We start from the raw sequence: 18,899 nt of genomic DNA on the forward strand, positions 1-18,899 counted from the left end.
TCACCACGTTAAAAGGTGCCTCTTTGCCAAGTTAGCAGAGGAAACCTGTCTGTGAAATTGATGCAAGTGATTACCTAATTTAGGAATGGTTCCCTCGTATAGGACATATGCTAGGGCAAGTGCACATTTGGTGTCTAAAGTGAAACAAAGATTCACAAAGTGCAGTGACTTGCAACCTTGCTGTGTATAAATGGAGGCTGGTTGCCCATTTAGATAGAACTTCTCTAAATAAGACAAGGTACAATTTCTGTGATTTAACATGCTATACTCCTAACTCTGTGACATTCTACAGTTGAATATGGCATCAAATCCAAGTTGAGCCTATGTCAGCCAGCAAGAACGCATGATGTGCAGTGGTTACATTATCAACCAACGGGTTTGTGATGAATGCATAACAGCCAGTATGCAACAGTCTCTTTCATCTGAAGAAGTAGGCAATGATCCATGAAATCGCATGCCATCTTAAACCTGTTAAGTTCTGTTGCTTTTTTGACGCCTACTACTATAGAACAACATAGCTTACTTATTTTCCAATTTTATTTTGACTGGTAAACTAAATAATCAATAGTCAACCAGTGGCTGCACTGCAACTCCCCCCTCCCACCCTTCACCAAAAACAGACATTTCTAGGCCTGGCTAACTGATGTTAAATTCAATTTCCGTTGCTGTCTCGTAGCTACTATAGTGAAGCTCAACAAGACAGTAAGAACATAAACAAATGGAGAGAGATGCAGCTTGTATAGTGTGTTCTGAATTGTAGGCTCTGCACATTATATTTTTTACAGTTAAACCACAGTTCCTTGGCACTAGAGTCTTTGAAGATTATGACTTACAGAAGCTGATGGAATACATTGACTGGAAGCCTTTTTTCGATGTTTGGCAGCTTAGAGGCAAATATCCCAACCGAGGATTTCCTAAAATCTTCAGTGATAAAACAGTGGGTGAGTAACACAACAACATCCTCTAGCAGAGAATCCCAAAGGTGTATTAGAACATAGGAACATAAGAACAGCCCTGCTGGATTGGGCCCAAGGCCCATCTAGTCCAGCATCCTGTTTCACACAGTGGCCCACCAGATGCCACTGGAAGCCTACAGCAGGAGTTGAGGATGTGCCCTCTCTCCTGCTGTTACTCCCCTGCAACTGGTATTCAGAGGCATCCTGCCTTTGAGGCTGGAGGTGCCCCTCCAACTAGTAGCCGTTGATAGACCTCTCCTCCATGAAGTTATCCAAGCCCCTCTTAAAGCCATCCAGGTAGAAGTATCTTTAGATTGTGTAGATAAGCACAGGGTGGTACCTACTCTGCACACTTAAGGGCAATGTTAACTAGAGAGAGAGAGAGATGTATTAGCCCTATTTAAAAAAACCAGTAAACCATCGATGCAATAGAGAAATGGTGAAAAACATCAGCTGTGGACCGTCCACCAGCAAATCAGAGCAAAGACTTTGACTTGTTCGTGGACAGTTAATAACAGGTTAATCCATCTCACTGCCCCCCTCATCTTAGGAGGAAGTGGGATGGATGCCACATGTCATCCTAATGGCTATCATCTTCCACATGAATGTTTCAGCCATGAGATTTTTTTCAGTGGCTCTTCTCTTGGTACCTCTGCCTTCAGAAGCTAAGCGAGAGGCTACTGGAGACTTGGTTGTTTCTCCTGTGGACTTCCTTAGACCTCTTGCCTTCCCAGTAATATTTTAGTGCCAGGCACAGTCTGTCTTGATGTTCTTGTCCTCAGTGGCTTTGAATAATGTCTAACTCATTTTAATTGCCCTTTGCTATTTCTACCTTCAGTTGGGGTTTCTTTTGTATGTTGGCTTCACTGGGTAGCATCCAGTGAATGCACCATCAACATAAGCGCCATCTATTAGTGAAAGGAATGAGCACATTTCTAGAAGGAGCTTCTGCTAATGGAGCACAGCTCAGCTAATTTTCTGGATGCTGCCTATTATCTCTTTATTTAGTATTGATATTATCTGCCACTACTTATAATTTTTTTCTTGTAAACCACTTTGTCATTTTGCTTTAATTTTATTACAGCTATTTACAATCCTCCTGTCACCAAATAGCTTCAAATCCGTTCTTTAAGGCAATTCAGTTATATGAAAGGCATGTGAATAGCCACTAGTTACCTGTGGCTGGTAAGAATCCCTTCCAGGAGTCCAAGAAGATTTAGAAAAGTTGTCTAAACTATTTTGGGGGAGCGGGGGTGAGTTCACATATGATTGAAAGTTCACATATGTGAGTAGTGGCTTTAGGAAGTGTACATACTTTCACACACAGTTCTCCCTTAGTGTTTCATTCCAGCTCAGTAGTTTGTGCTAAGATATGCTTACTGTAAAACTTCTGTCACTGCCTCATAACAAATGAATATGTTGGTACTTGTCCATCTGTTTTTCTTAATCAGCTATGATAGTGAAAAGAGTGAAGGTATAACTGCAAAACAGTGATGAAAAAATGAATCTTTTTTTAAAGTATGCTGAGAAGTTTCTTTAGATTTTGGTAAATTCTTAGGGCATGTTTCTCCTCCTTTGCTAGGGGAAGAGGCCAAAAAACTTTATGATGAAGCTCGAAACTTACTGAATTGTTTGATTATACAAAAGAAATTTAAAGCCAGGGGTCTGCTTGGATTTTGGCCAGCTCAGAGTGTTCAAGATGACATTTATGTATATGCCACAGAAGAGGAATTGAAGTTTTCAGAACCAATAGCTAAATTCTATGGCTTAAGGCAACAGGTAGGGTAAAACAAATCAAATATGCTTTATGTTGGCTTATGTGCTTGGAATAATTTCAGTATTTGCTAATTATTGTCTGTGATCACAAAGACGATATATAGTGTGGGTTCAGACATGGTGTGAAACCTTGGCTGAAGCCGAGCTCCATGCAGTGTCTCTAAACCTCAGCAGTGTGCTTCCCACTTCTGTCCCTGTGTGAGCGTCTACTTCCATTGTAGGTTAGGATCAGCCAAGATTGGTCATGATGTGTGATCCCACCAATCTCAGCCTATCCTAACCTATTAGCTTGACAGAAGCTAAGATCTGAACCCAAGGGTTGAAGTGATGTCTAGATCTCAGGTTCTCTGAAGCAAATAGGTTATGACAGTGTTCCTCATTGTAAGGCTTGGGGCCAGTGGTGGCCCCCATCAACCCAAAGTGTAGCTTCTTGGCGAATTGTGTATTGGGCCTGTGTGAAACTTCAGTCAAAATTGAATACTCTGAACAGCCCCCCTGGAACCATAAGAACAGCCCTGCTGGATCAGGCTCAAAGCCCATTTAGTCCACCATCCGTTTCCCACAGTAGCCCACCAAATGCCTCTGAGAAGCCCACAGGCAAGAGGTGCGGGCATGCCCTCTCTCTTGCTGTTGCTCCCCTGCAACTGGTATATAGAGGCATCTTGTATATAGAGGCAACCCAAAGCATTCTGACTTCATTAACTGCCTTTATTTATTAGGTATTTTATTATCTTTTTTATTTTAAAAAATCTAACTTGTAAACCAATTAGGTCCGGCCGAGGAAGGGGAAGGGGCACCAGGGAGGTACACTGCTGCCCCGAAGGTTTTTACCGGTAACGAGCACCGGCGGGGGGGATGTGGCAGGAGGGGTAAGTGCACCCTCCCCCTCCCTTAAAGTGGAACCCCTGCTGGAATCAAACTGCCCGGCCGTGGTTCCGTGCACATCCCTACCCTGGGCATCCCAGTTCCTTTGCCATTTTTGAGATGGCAAGAGTCCCTTCTCAGCAGCACTTCCTCTTTTTCTCCTGTCTCTCTATTTGAGTTCAGATGAGTGAAAGACAACCTCATTTCTCTCCCAAGCCTTCTGTGGATGCCAGAGGACTTAGGGGAAGAGCAGGGGCTGGTGATGGCCACAAAAAACGGCTGACTAGTATATCAATTATGCCCTTTCCAAATATGGTTATCCTTTTGTGTGTTAAACATGGGGGCTTCATTTATGTTTTATATACTTTATCAGCCACAAAATATTGTTTTAAATCTGTAACTATGCAGAGCTTCATACAATATTTGCAGTTGCAGCTCTGACAACTCTACGTTTTAGATGTAGTCATTGTGAAGGATGGAATCTATTGACTTCACTGTTTATAGTAATTGCGGGTTTTTTGGTGGTGGGGTGGTGAGTGGGATTGCAATGTACTATTCTTCAACAATAAAATTACCAGATTGGTTTACAAGTTAGATTTTTTAAACTAAAAAAGATAATAAAATACCTAATAAATAAAGTCAGTTAGTTAATGAAGTCACAATGCTTTGGGTTGATTCCAGTGTTTACTCCTGTTCATTCCTGAAATGAGAAACCTTTAAGGCATTATCTTCTAGCAAGTCTGCCACTGATATGCTGAACTTTCCTGGGAGTCTCAGTGTGTGAGTCTTGGAGCAAACTTGAATTGAAAACTCTTCTTGCATGAACAGCTGGTTGGAAGCACTCTAGCAAATGAAATCTGTAGTGCAAAAAGTCACCTCTGGGAACACTGAATGTCTATAAGTTTCATTTGGAAAGAAAAAGAGTACAGTCTGGCAACACAGAAAATATAGGTTTTAAATCGACCTCATTGAGGCAGTGAATTTAGATTCCTGTACCCTAGAGATGGAAAAAGCCTATTGGTTCAGCTGGTTCTCATATGTTCCTGTTAATTTTTATTAGTATCATTGTTTTTCCTTATGACTGCCCTATGTCTTCTGTAAATGGATACTTCTCATGCTAGCTTTTTTGTGTTCTTCCTAATGGAAAGCAAACAAAGCTAATTAACTGGCTGGAGAACCACTATGTAAATCTTTTATTAACTTTGATTAAGATGGAATGTATTGTTTGGTGGTCTTTAATAGTGTATGATAAATGAAGTTCTCAAGCTGAAAAATACATTGTCTCTTAAAGAGATGCTTTTCATTTAAAAATAGAATCAAAGTTGTGCTGGTGGAGACAGAACTCCAGTGTCCTATATTCTGTTATTGATGTGCTTTATGATGTCACGGCCTACCTAGCATAAATGAGTTCTTTTTGTTTAATACAATGTTCTTTTGTGTTTGTAGGCTGAAAAAGACTCTGCTTCTACAGATCCCTATTACTGCCTGTCTGACTTTATATCCCCTCTGGAGTCCGGTGTTTCTGACTACTTGGGATTGTTTGCTGTGGCACTATTTGGGGTGGATGAACTGTGCAAGGAGTATGAGAAGCAGTCTGATGACTACAGCATTATAATGGTGAAAGCACTGGCAGATCGGTTAGCAGAGGTAATGACTTCTGTTGTTTACAGGTAGCAGAGCTCTGTATGCGACTCTCAGTTCTTGCTGAACTTTCTGAAAAAAGGGGTTATGAGGAGAAGCCAAATATTGCAAGCAACTTGTGGTTTCTTTCAAACTTGAAATTGAGTTGCTAGTAATGTTCATATCTGCCCACTGTTCCTATTGTTAGAAACTTGAAAAATAAAAATCTAGGAACTGTCATGATCAACGGTGCAGTACTCCGACAGTGGCCAGCCCAAAATATCTGGGCAGTTCACAAACTGAGCATAGAGGTAACAAGTATCCTGTGTGTTGTCTCCCAGTTTGTGGGCACTCAGTTCTTAGTTATTATGGATAATACAGTACTAGTCTTTGATACTTAACCTTGTTCTCAATGAATGAATGTGATAAATTAATGTTAGTTAATGTCTCAGTAGAAGCCTCCATAACACCTTGTAGTCACTAATTCCTTCAACGAATTATATATTGTGTGAAATACTTCCTCTTGCTCATCCTTACCTCAGGGATGATCCTGAGTTCTAGTGCTTTGAGAGAATTAACTTCAAATTTTGGCTGGGGATCATGGGAGTTGTAGTTCAACAGCAGATGGCGAGCCAAAGTTGCCTAGCGCTGCGCCATACCATTCATAATTTCAAAAGTTTTATCATGTGACCTCTTTGTTCCCTCAGCTGCTAAATCTGTGGCCTGAATACCTTACATAGGTTGCCTTCTCCCTTGGTCATGCCATGGTTTCTAATGCCAGCCAAGATAATGTCAGTTCTTCTTAGTGGACAAATTTGGACAAACTGGGGCAGCTGCATAACAACTATGGAGCTTCCCTTTTTCCCCTGGGAGTCTTGCCTCTGCTGCAGTTAAATAATACAATAATATTAAAATATCAGGAAACCATGGATTTACGATGAGAGTTAAAGTGCTTAAATTTTTTACTCTAGCTCCAAAAAGCATGGAGATTGCAAGTTGGTGTGGTCATCTTTACTGCTTACATGGCACAAAAATTAAGACTTTGTAATGTAAAAGTAAAGTAGTGCCATTGAGTTGGTGTCAATTCCTGGCAACCACAGAACCATGTGGTTTTCTTTGGCAGGATACAGGAGGGGTTTACCATTGCCACCTCACATGCAGTATGAGATTATGCCTTTCAGCATCTTTGTATATTGCTGCTGCCCAATATAGGTGTTTCCGATAGTCTGGGAAACTTTCCAGCGGGTATTCGAACCAGCAACCTCTTGCTACCTAGGCAAGTTACTTCCCCACTGCGCCATTAGGTGGCTTAAGACTTTGTACTGCCCTGTATATTATGCTGGTTTTACAAATTAAGCTATATTCACTTGCAGTTTGCCTTGGTCTTTCAGCTTACCATTGGAGTGGGGAGGGATGTATTCAGGAAGAAATTCAATATGTACAGCTTTCCCAGTCTATTGCTATAGAAGAGCCTGAATAATTTCTATCCTGTGCATTCTCATACTATACGCTGCATCCCCCAAATGGGCTGTTCAAATAATGTAATGCCAGTATCATACAATAGAAGTTCTTTCTCACAGTACCCACCTGTGATCATCAGGTAAGCTGCACTAAATTCTAGAGGCAGTTTTAGCTCTGGGATTTTGCATAGGTTGACCCTAATTGCTTAAACTTCAGCCAGCTCTCAAATTCCTCCAGTTGCCGATACTACTTTTGGCTGAAGTCCTAGATTTCTCTCAGGCGTGAAATAGTATCTTTTTAGGATGTCTGCAAATGGAAGGGATTCCATGGTGGTTTTTTTCCATCTCCAGATCTTAGAATTTTATACAGAATTTTAAAAACAACTAATGGTATTTTGGAAGTATCTGAATTTGACATCTTATTTTTGCATAACATGAAAGCGATCTGTGGAGCTCTGTGACACACATAAGGTAATGGCAGCTTTTGATCATGCTCAAGAACAAAGCAAAATGAGGTGGCATCTCTTAGAAAAAGTAGAGGAATAAAAAGAGCACTGAGTAAGAATAGTAGCAGCTGGCTGTTGAATTACTGCTAAGTCAAATTGTGAGGGAAAGCATGATTCACAAACAATTGCAAATCCACCCCCAAGTTGCCTTGATTTTTTTGCCATTTGGAGGGAGAGAATGTGACTGCATATGAAGAGGCAGCTAGGCAGTATTTTCCATTATCTTACATTACACTGGCAAGGAAATGCAGTGAAACACAGAGCACATTGCCAGGAAATGTTGCAAGGTGAAGATCCTTCCTGCTCTATATTCAGAGTGAGGATCAAGAAAGCCTTTTCATTTGAATGGATAAGGGGGGGAAAAGCTCCCCAAAGATTTGGAAAGCTGCTGCACCTGTAGAATTTTTGCCTGGACATTTACCATAGTTGGTGACATTTGGTGGGAGGGGGGAGCACTGTGTCTTCTATAAAGAAAGTCATGAGGCACACCCGCAGCAAGTGATTGTGGAAGCTGCCCTGCTGAATTCTACTTGCCCAGCCTAGTATCAAGCTGAAAGTCCAAGGCAAAATTTGAGTGCATGGAGCCCTGTTCGTAAAGCCAGCATAATATGAGACTTAACAAAGTCTTTGCTGCTTTCGCATCACAGAAGGCCATTTTAACTTGCCATTTCCATGCTTTGTGAAATTTTAAGAACTCTTAAACTCAAGGTTTTTTGAGGTTTTGAGTTGCTTTGCTTTTGTCAAGGAGCGTCACTAAGTTACGTCGTGTGTGTGTGTGGACATTTTTATCTCTAATTTTACAGCATCTTGGTATGTTTAACCCACTTAACCTACTTTACTATAAGCATGCACAGGATTGTGTTCTGCGGCTTAACACAAGTTTATGAAGAGGTGGTTTGTAAATTTTTACAAACAATAACTGATGCAAGTTCTTGTAATCCATTAAGAAATTCATGGAGCACTGACAAGCTATAAGCTGGGATATTCCATGTTCAGAGGCAGGTTGGAACAGTATTAAAATCTTGCTATACACTCCTCTCTATTATCATAACTTCGCAAATGGGTCTTCAGAGTTAAGTGAAAAATGATACAAGGACTCAGTAGAAGAGAGAAGGGGATAGCAAGGTTGGAGTGAGCCTTGGGACAAGAAGTGAACCCCGCTGCCTTCTCTCCCTCTCCCATGTCTTTGCTGAAGAACAACTGTAAGGACAGGGTGAAAAGCAAAATATTCTCGGCATAACGTTTTGCTCCTATGCAGATAGTATTGCTCATTCCACATGTACGCAGACACTTTCTATATACACACACACACACACACACACAAACACACACACACACACATATTCCCCTGGCCCAGAAACATTTTAAATATAGATAGATAGATATCCAGCTACTACATGAACACTGATTGGCCAAACTATGCCCCTGGGAGGAGAGGGGAAGAACATTCCACCAGCAATTAGTACAGTCACTCTTAACTTGGAAAAGGCCCCAATTTCATGTAGTGCAATCATGGGCTCTGTTACATTAAACTGGTGCCATTTTCATTAACTCCAGGGGCAAACATTGAGGGTGGGAAGAGACAAATATTTGAGAACAACTTGATCTGTCTGCATCAGCTTTTTGTTGATTACCCTGTTTTAATGGGGCCTTCAAAAGCTACTATCTCAAGAAATACTGAATAGGGTATATAAAATAAGAAAGGTAAATTACACTTGGCCAAATATAGGTAAACCTTCTTGAGTCCATTTTCAAACTGCTGTTTCTTGATCATTTCTCAACATATCTGTATGAAATCTGGACAGGTGGTGGTGATAGTTATCACTTAGTTGTCTGCCAGTTTTCAGGCAGATTGGACAGATAGTTTGGATTTTATGACCAATAGAATGTTTAGGGCTTATAATGGGAGAGTTTGAGATGACTCCTTTGTCATGGACAGATCACCATCTGGTGGGCTTTAGTTTGCCTGCCTCAGTCAATCTCTGCAGGGGTGATGGACCATTAGACTGGTCCTCCCACAGAAACTTATGGATCCGTTCAGCTTCCAGACAGCCTTTGAGGAGTTTCCAGAACTGGTGACTCTGTTGAGGCCCTGGTGAATCTCTGGAACTTGGAGACAGCCTGGGCTATTGACATGGTTGCTTCTAAATCATGATGATGATGATGATGATTTAATGCCCTCTCCGGCTTGATGGAGCCCATTGAGCTCCTTGGTTTTCTTTGGAGCACAGGGCAATGAAACAACTTGGATGACAGCTAAAGCAACACTGGAGGAAGTATCATAATGAATCCTGTTATCATAATGAATCCTGCTAGAGCCTGTTATCAGGAATTAGCTGGGCTGGGCGCAGAGCATCTGTGACTCTAGTTCACCGCAGCCATTTTCTCCCGCCCGGTGCTGCCATTGTTTTCTCACTGCCTGCCCACCAGCGCTTACTTGCCCAGCCGGCTGGCCACCTCAGCCTGCCCAGCCTGGCTCCGCCGGCCAGCCAACCTCCTTCCCCCAGCCAACCAGTCTACCCGCTGCCAGCTGCCATCACTGTTTTCTTCCCCCATCCCCATTGCTATCTGGGCAGCTGCTCATGAACTCTCACGAGAGCTGCCACACATGGGATTACCGACAGATATGCCTAAGAGAAATATATATAAAGAAGATGCTCAGGGGTGGCAAAGAAATGTTTTTTCTTCACCTCCATTGTGTCTGCTCAGTATAAGCCAGCGGAGCTGTTCTGTGTAGCAAAATTATTGCTTCATACAGGCCCATATGTAACGGAAGAACCAGCAGCAGCCAGCTGTGACCAGTTTGCTTGTCACTTTGCATATAAAGTTGCCTGCATCCATACTGATTTGGACGCCAGGGTTTTGGCCATTCCAGGAGATGTGCTGAGCAACCATTGTGCTGGATTATTTTCAGTTAGTGCAGGCTGAGGAGGTGGACAAGTTCCTGGGCAGTGTGTGGGCAATATTATGAGCTCTGGATCCTTGTCCTTCTCGACTAATAAAATTGATTTGATTCGAGTTCCTTTCTTGAGGAGGCAGATCCGGCCACAGTTACCCATGCCTTAGTCACATCATGCCTGGATAATAATAATAATAATAATAATAATAATAATAATTATTATTATTATTATTATTATTATTATTATTTGATTTCTATACCGCCCTTCCAAAAATGGCTCAGGGTGGTTTACAAAGAGAAATAACAAATAAGATGGCTCCCTGTCCCCAAAGGGCTCACAATCTAAAAAGAAACATAAGAGAGACACCAGCAACAGTCACTGGCGGTACTGTGCTGGGAGTGGATAGGGCCAGTTACTCTCCCCCTGCTAAATAAAGAGAATCACCACGGTAAAAGGTTCCTCTTTGCCCAGTTAGCAGGGGGCAAACTTTACTGCAGTGCACTTTACATGGGGCTGCCCTTGAAGAATATTTGGAAACTTCAGTTGGTGCAGAATGCAGCAACCAGGGTTCTATCTGGAACTTCTCATTCGGAACATATTATACCAATTTTAAAAGAGCTGCACTGGCTGCCAGTTTTGTTTCTGGATCCAATCCAAGGTGCTGGTTATTACCTTTAAAGCCCTTAATGGTTTGAGTCCTGGATATCTGAAGGACCACCTGCTCCCAAGGGTTTCTACTCGCCCAACAAGGTCATCAGAGGAGGTTCTGCTCTGTGTGTCGACACTGAGGGAGGCTCGACTGTTGTGCGTGTGGGACAGGGCCTGGTTGTTGCCCTCAGGCTCTGGAATGCTTTCCCACGGGTGTCCATTCTCTGTTGTCTGTAGCTGCTCTTAAAAACTTTTATTTGTTAAAGCTTTTACCCATTAGGGGTTGCCAGTCCTCCCTTTCCAGCTGCTTTGTTTTGTTTTTATGGCTGTTTTTATAGTGTTAATTGATTTTAATATTTGAATGTGATTTTTATGGCATTTTATTGTATTTGTTTTTGTAAACTGCCTGGGTTAATTTTATGAAAGGCGATATATAAACCTAACAATAAATAAATAAAATAAAAATAAATAATGGTAGGATGGGGTATTTTTACTTCACCTTAACAGAATAGGCAGCACCATGTCTGTATAATAATGCACTGTTTCATAATACAAATACAGTCAAAGAAATATGGCAAAGAATTCCAGATTGATTACATGGAAAGAAAAATTGATTATATTGAAAGAAAACATATATATATATATATATATATATATATATATATATATATATATATATATATACACACACACACACACACACACAAACTCAGGGGGAAAAATACCCAGATTTATAACACAGGTATTTGAACTGGACCAAAATGGGGCATATTTTTTTGAAGATTTGTATTGGAGTGATATTCCTTGTTAACATAAAGGGATATTTTGGGCAGAAAGCCTCCAATTTCATTAAGCCTTTGGAAGTCTAATTTGCCGAGTGAGGTTTTAATTATCACACTATCCCAAATGTGCAAATATCACGGGGCTATTGTAGGAGAGTTTGTGTTGTTCCCTGCTTAGCTATTTTGTATATTTCAATATATTGTGACACAGAGACTAGGGTGTCTTTGAAAAGTACAGAAATCATGACCTTGCTTAGTTTTATAAATGTGTGCTGTAGCTGTTGAAAATAGAAAATAAAAACAAAAGAAGGAAGTAGAAATAGAAAAGAAAACCTGGCTTCTTCATGGCCCTTATCTGTAATGTACTGAAGTAATAGATGAAGATAATTATGTGTACTTGGAGACAACAGAGTGTAGATTACAACTTGCTCCTGCTTTCCCCCAAGGCATTTGCCGAGGAACTCCATGAAAGGGTCCGGAAAGAATTCTGGGCTTACTGTGCAAATGAAGAGCTGGAATTTTCGGACTTGCGTAGGATCAGATATGAAGGAATCCGTCCAGCTGCTGGGTACCCAAGTCAGCCTGACCACACTGAGAAACTCACTATGTGGAAACTTGCAAATATTGAGGAGCAAACAGGTACCTTAGCTGAATGTTTGGCTAGGAAGTTCATTGTCTCTTCCCTTTATGGCTTCAGATGCCACTGAATTTTTAAGATGCAGTGGGGGAGGATTGCATCAGTGTAACTGCAGAAATTGTGTCTCTTTTAAAATAAGAATATTGATTTACAGAGTTTTGTGCCATGTTAGAACCATCTGCAATTCCTGCGTGTCCAGTGTTTATAGATGCACCTCTGTGTGATACAGAGAGATACACACTACATCATTCAGCTATCAATACAATTACTATATATATATATTCAAGCAGTTGTTGTAACTGTAAAAACATTTGCCCTGATGAAGTAAGGTGTTGCTCTGTAGAGGGATCATCTATATAGCATCTTTAATGAGCAAGTTGCGCTAAAGCAGAGGCACAATGACCTAATTTGTTATGTCATGGTGAATATAACTCACTCCTGAAATGCTTCATTGCAGTAGGCAAGGTGGAGCCAAGCAGTGTTATACAAAGGAGCTGTAGGAGTAAACATATGTGGGTGTACTTTTGCAGTGCACCCCGCCCTTTGCATTGTGCCATTCCTAGTTGTGTACAGGGCATGAGTGGCGGTCTACTATTGGGTTTTGTGTGTTTTCTTTTTCCTGCTGTTCTTGTAGGCAATGGGATGAAAATTTTGTGTGAAGGATATTAGAAGTCAGCTATTTTACTGCTGAATGAGCAGTAGCTCATTCTAGCATCCAGCTAGAGCCCAAAAGCCCTGACTGCCAGGAAGCTTTATCTGGATTGAAAAACTGTGAACACACCAATGAGCTGTATTGATTCAAAACAAAAAATGTCCCAAAGTATAGTAACACAGTAGCTCATTATTGTGCTTTCAAGTGAAATCTGGTTTGGAATGGCCATAGTATTATTTTAAATTGTCATTGTTTTCAGTATAAGAGAATAAGGACTCCATTTTTACATTATCTCATTGGCATGAGAGTGACAGCCGCGTACTGCTCGCTCCTCACAATGTGGCTCCTTTCCACACTAGCTGGGTTAATAGGAGGCTGTTAGAGATTGCCTAATTGACATCATAAATGTCTCACGGGGGGAGGGCAGGATGCCTCCATGTTTGAAGGAGACGGCTGTGAGACCTTTACTTAAGAAGCCTGCTCTAAAGCCCTCAGTGATGGATAATAATAGGCTGGTCTCCAACCTCCTTTGGTTGGGCAAGGTGATTGAGAGGGTGGTGGCTGATCAACTCCAGGTAGTTTTTGAGGACACTGATTATCTTGACCCATTTCAAACTGGCTTTAGAGTGGGCTATGGGGTTGAGACAGCCTTGGTCAGCCTGATGGATGATCTATACCAAGGAATCAACGGGGAGTGTGACTCTGCTGGTTCTTTTGGCTCTATCTGCAGCTTTTGATCATGGTATCCTTCTGAATCATGCCTTGATTTGGAATCATCTGAGAGATTTGGGAACAGGGAGTGTTGCTTTGCAGTGGTTTCATTCCTATTTTTCAGGCAGATTTCGGGGATAGTTGCTCTGTGAGCTATTGTATGGTGTCCCTCAGGGCTCCATCCTATCCTTGATGCTTTTTAACATCTACATGAAACCACTGGGTGAGGTCATTGAGGGATTTGGAGCAAGGTGTTATCAGTATGCTGATGACACCCAAATCTATTTCTCCATGACATCATCATCAGGAAATGACATTGCTTCCCTAAATGCCTGCCTCCAAGCAATAATGGGATGTATGAATTGAAGCTGAATCCAAACAAGATGGAGGTACTAATGTTGAGGGGTCATAATTCAAGGGATGTGATAGAACTTCCTGTTCTGGATGGGGTCAGGATGGCACTCCCCCTAAAGGAACAGGTACATAACTTCTGTGCTTCTGGACCCAGGCCTCACCCCGGTGTCTCAGGTGGAGGCTATGGCCAGGAGCACTTTCTAACAACTTTGGTTGATACGACAACTGCATCCTTTCCTTGAAGATTATGCTCTCAAACCTGTGATGCACTCACTGGTAACTTTTCAGCTTGACTACTACAATGCGCTGTATGTGGGGCTGCCTTTGTATGTTGTTCCGAAACTTCAGTTAGTTCAAAATACAGCAGCCAGATTGGTCTCCAGGGTTTCTCGGAGAGACCATATTATGCCTGGCTGTCGATAGGTTTCCAGGCAAAATACACAGTGCTGGTAATTACCTTTAAAGGACTAAATGGCTTGTGGCTAGGTTACCTGGGAGAGCGCTGCCTACAGCATGATCCCCACCATACTTTAAGGTCATCAGGAGAAGTCCATCTCCAGCTGCCAGAAGCTTACCTGTTGGCAACTTTGGATCAGACCTTCTCTGTAGCTGCTCCTGGGCTCTGGAATGCGCTCCCTATGGATATTAGAGGCTTAAGAGTTTGAGCAGCCTTTATAAGAGCCCTAAAGCATATCTTTCTAGCCTGGCCTTAGTGAGTACTGAAATAATTTTAAACTGATTTTAATGATTTTTTAATTGGTTTTTTAAATCTATTTTTATATTGGAGAACTGCCTAGAGCCATCTGGGTGAGGTGGTATAGAAATACAAATAAATTAAAAAATGTTGGCATGGAGGAGCCACAACATGGGTTTTTCCTGCATAATCCCAGGCTTTTCAAATTGCACAGAAAGGAGTGGGACTCTTGCAGCTTCTATGTTGTGGGGGCTGTGATGGGTTTGGATGTGGACTAATAAACTGACACGGAATCTGGACAAGATGGAGGTAATGTTGGTCAGTAGGAGAGCCAATCGGGATGAGATTTTACTGGTTCTGGATGGGGTTGCACTTCCCTTGAAGGAGCAAATACACAGCTTGGGGGTATTACTGGACCCGGCTCTGCTTTTGGAAGCTCAGGTGGAGGCGGTGGCCAGGGGTGCCTTTGCACGGTTTCGGCTAGTGGGACAGCTGTGTCCCTTTCTCGAGATCTGGCCACAGTTACCCATGCATTAGTTATGTCATAGTTGAATTACTGTAACGTGCTCTACGTTGGGCTGCCCGTGAAGAATATATGGAAACTGCAGCTAGTGCAAAATGCGGCAGCTAGGGTTTTATCTGGAGCTGCCTGGTGGGATCACATCACACCCATTTTGAAAGAGCTGCACTAGATACCAGTTTGTTTCCGGGTCCAATTCAAGGTGCTGGTTTTGACCTTTAAAGCCCCTATCAGTTTGGGCCCAGGATACCTGAGGGACTGTCTGCTCCCAAGGGTTGCTGCTCGCTTGACAAGGTTATCTGAGGGGGCTCTGCTCCGGGTGCCGACAATGGATGCTCGGTTGTTGCGCATGCGGGACAGGGCCTTCTCTGTTGCTGCCCCCAGACTCTGGAATGCTCTCCCAGTGGCTGTTCGCTCCTCGGGTCTCCAGCACAGTTTTTAGAAAGCATGTTAAATCCTGGCTTTTTACCCAGGCTTTTATATGATTGTCTCTACTGCTGCTTCTTTGTATTTTGTACAGTTTATGCTTGTATTTTACATATTTTTAGTCAGACTTGTTTTATATTTTAGCTTAATGTTTTAATTGTGTCATTTTAATAGTCTTGTTTTTAATTTTTGTGTAAACCGCCTTGGGATGGTTTTAATGAAAGGCGGTATACAAATCGAACAATTAAATAAATAAATAATGTCTCAAGTGATGGGAGCACCTAAGCTCTCCAACACATTTTTCACTGAGTGCTCGAAGTAATTAATTATCTTGGTAATCCTCACAGCGGTGGTGAAGTAGACCCCTTACTGCCCCATGTTACAGACTGGGCTGAGGCTTGCCATCGTTCGTTCATTATGTCCTGCATTTCCTCCATAGAACTCAGGATGGCATCTATAATCCCTTCTCTCAACAACTTTGTGAGGTGGGTTAGGCTGAGACACAGCATCTCCCCCCACTCTTTGTCTGACATTCGAAACACTGCACTGTGCTGGCTCTAAAGGCCACTCAGTGAGTTCATGGCTGAGGTAGACTTGTCGCATGGTAGTCACTACCTCATGGCTGAGGTAGACATCGCAGCTCATTCTCTTAACCATGGCACTGCAAACCACAGTTGTTTTCTCTGACTCTCTCAGGTATTCAGCTTACTGAATCCCTAGCCATGATGCCTGCTTCAGCAGTATCGGGTCTCTACTTTTCCAATCCCGAATCCAAATACTTTGCTGTTGGGAAAATACTGAAAGATCAGGTAAGAAGAACACAAAGATACAGCCAAGATGTATTGTTACTGGAGATGGCTGGTGAAATGTACTTTTCCAGACAACTTGAGTGGATGATGTTTGGTAGTTAAAATGCTAAATTGGTCATTTTCTTGCTCATGCTGCAGGTTGAAGACTATGCCTTAAGGAAAAACATGCCAGTGGCAGAAGTGGAAAAATGGCTTGGACCCATTCTTGGATATGATCCAGAATAACTGTATGTGTATATAATAGGGATGGTGGAGGAGGAGTTGGTTTAATTTATTGAAAGAAAAGAAAATATACTCAGGGCTGGTACACAGGAAACAGCCTCTACACTACAAGGAGGCCTCCTTAAATAGCTCCCCACAATGGCTGGGCTCTATGCAACGAGTCATTCATGTGCCATGTCTTGCCTCACAGGTTGTGGAGTTTTCTCCACATAGCAACAAACATTTTAAAGAGTGGCAGTGAATCAAATCCCTGAGTTTTGGCCACCAATTAAAGTGACTGATGCATGTTGACAGTTTCATATGTGCACATATGTTCACATTTGTTAATGGGAACAAATGTGTAACTTCAATTTGGCCTGAAAGACCCTCGCTGTTAGTTTTTGCAGCGTATTTAATTAGGTGATTATACAAAAACTATCACTTGTTCCTGACTTCCTAAGGCCCCCACCCCAAACAGAATGGTTTTGTGTTTAGATGCACTCTTAATGGGGTGCTAATGAAATGCTACACAGATCCCATATCCTTAATGAAATCCTTGTAGGAATATTAGAACTGCTGCACTCAACCCAGTTACATTTGTTTGTAGCTATAAGAATTAAGTTAGGACAAACATGTGCACTGATGCATCCTTTTGATTGGGGACACACACACACACACACACACACACACACACACACCCCAATAACCTCAGAAATCAAATAGAACATCAGATATAAGATCATATAGGTGGCTTCATTGTGATTGCCCTTGTCACTTCAGTGCTCAGGTTCCCTCTTCCTGATGTTTCATCCTAGCTCGACCATTTGCTCTTATTGTAGACTCAGGAAAAATCAATACTTGGGGCTTTTATGATCACTACTTAAAAGGTAATTCTATGTCCTCCTTGCAGGTGATTGAAAAGTTTGTCCTGTTTGTTCAGAAAAGTGTTACCTATGTTATGTTTGTGTTCTACCAATAGCTGTCACAATATTAGGTCATACCTCTTCTTCAAGGGCCAGTTCACCAGTCAATATGTGATGAATTTGATTGAAAAATGAATTTGCAACACTGAATGCTGTTGTCTGAGTGCCCTTTCTGGCATTACCTCAGCACTGTGGGAGCTTCTGCAGCAGAATAACTTTTTCCTGCAGTACTGGGTAGCATAGGAAGCCCTGGACTACATGGGAGAAGTCCACAACGTGGCTCCTGCCCATGCTAGCAATGTCCCAGGAAAGGTAACACTGGCATGGGACAGGAACCACATTTTGGATTCCTCCCACCTGACTCAGGGCTTTTGATGTTAACAAAACAGGTAACCTCAGAAGAAACCCTGACAAACATTCAAATTGTCCCTTTTCCAGAGTACAACACAATTCAGGGCTTCTGTTCAGATTGGAGAGCCAGAAAATATGTAGGCTGTTCATTGCTAGGATAGGCATGGTGGTAGAAATCCTGGTAGAAATGTTCATCATCACTCTCTGCTGAAAGAGCTTCACCAGGAGGAAACACACATATGCTCTTCAAGGGATGGTTCCATTTGATTAAGATTACAGATAGACACAGCAAGTCATGGAAATCAAGGAGAAACAGACAGGGACAAAGTGTCAGCAGTGCATATAAGATATGCATCTTATATGCATATAAGATGCATATATAAATAATGAAGTCTTAGCCAATCAAGCTGTATGCTAGACCAACAAAGCTTTTGGCTTTGCAGTGCAACTTGCAAGCGGCTAAACTTATTGGAAGCAAGAATTAGACTGGTGGACAAAAGCATTTGTTCAGAGTATTATACGCCCAAGCAGGGTCCTAGATGCCATGAAACAGAAATGGTTATATTTGTACAATGATTACTACATTCTTCTGACTCTTCAGATATCCTGTATTATAAAAGCAGTTGAAACTGAGACTCAAATGTTTGTACTTTGCCATTAAAATTTGGTTCAATAAAAGATCACTTTACCTATTTTTGTTACTCCTGTATTTGTTAATGGAAGTTTAGCCACAATTTTCAGAGCTGGTACCAAAAATAAAAAGTACCTAGAATTATTTTCACCAACTGCAGATCGGTGATTTTCCGCCTCATCTTTCAGAGGTAAAATTTTTGGTGCTCTTCCTTTTTGGTAATTGTCATGAAAACTGATATTAACAAAAGCGATTGCCATTGGAGAAAATGGTGTTGTTAAGCTGGGGTCATTTTATCCCCTTGCAGGACTTATGAATTAAGTTATAAAACAAGCAGTCTTCCCAGAAAGTCAAAACCACAAGCTTAAACTTAAAATAGGAAATATTATTTTAGTGAGTACCAAGAAAGAGGCTTGACACTAGTGTTGTACTTGGGCACGGAGATGAACACATGTCTAGGCTTAATGCTTTATCTCTG

General features: G+C 41.8%; 1 protein-coding gene across 5 annotated transcripts in view; it reads left to right on the forward strand.

Moving 5' to 3' along the window:
* The window catches only part of MTR (5-methyltetrahydrofolate-homocysteine methyltransferase), a 122,068-nt gene extending 103,586 nt beyond the window's left edge, over positions 1–18,482 (forward strand). For all 5 annotated transcript variants that reach the window (XM_053300167.1, XM_053300161.1, XM_053300168.1 and 2 more), the window contains 6 exons: positions 786–941; positions 2,539–2,735; positions 5,043–5,243; positions 11,959–12,151; positions 16,203–16,315; positions 16,454–18,482. In XM_053300167.1, coding sequence (XP_053156142.1) covers positions 786–941; positions 2,539–2,735; positions 5,043–5,243; positions 11,959–12,151; positions 16,203–16,315; positions 16,454–16,540 — 947 coding nt within the window. In that variant the 3' untranslated portion in view covers positions 16,541–18,482. The remainder of the gene's footprint in view (positions 1–785; positions 942–2,538; positions 2,736–5,042; positions 5,244–11,958; positions 12,152–16,202; positions 16,316–16,453) is intronic.
* Positions 18,483–18,899: the final 417 nt, after the last annotated feature.

The sequence above is a fragment of the Hemicordylus capensis genome, chromosome 1, assembly GCF_027244095.1.
Source record: "Hemicordylus capensis ecotype Gifberg chromosome 1, rHemCap1.1.pri, whole genome shotgun sequence".
NCBI classification, from domain to species: domain Eukaryota; kingdom Metazoa; phylum Chordata; class Lepidosauria; order Squamata; family Cordylidae; genus Hemicordylus; species Hemicordylus capensis.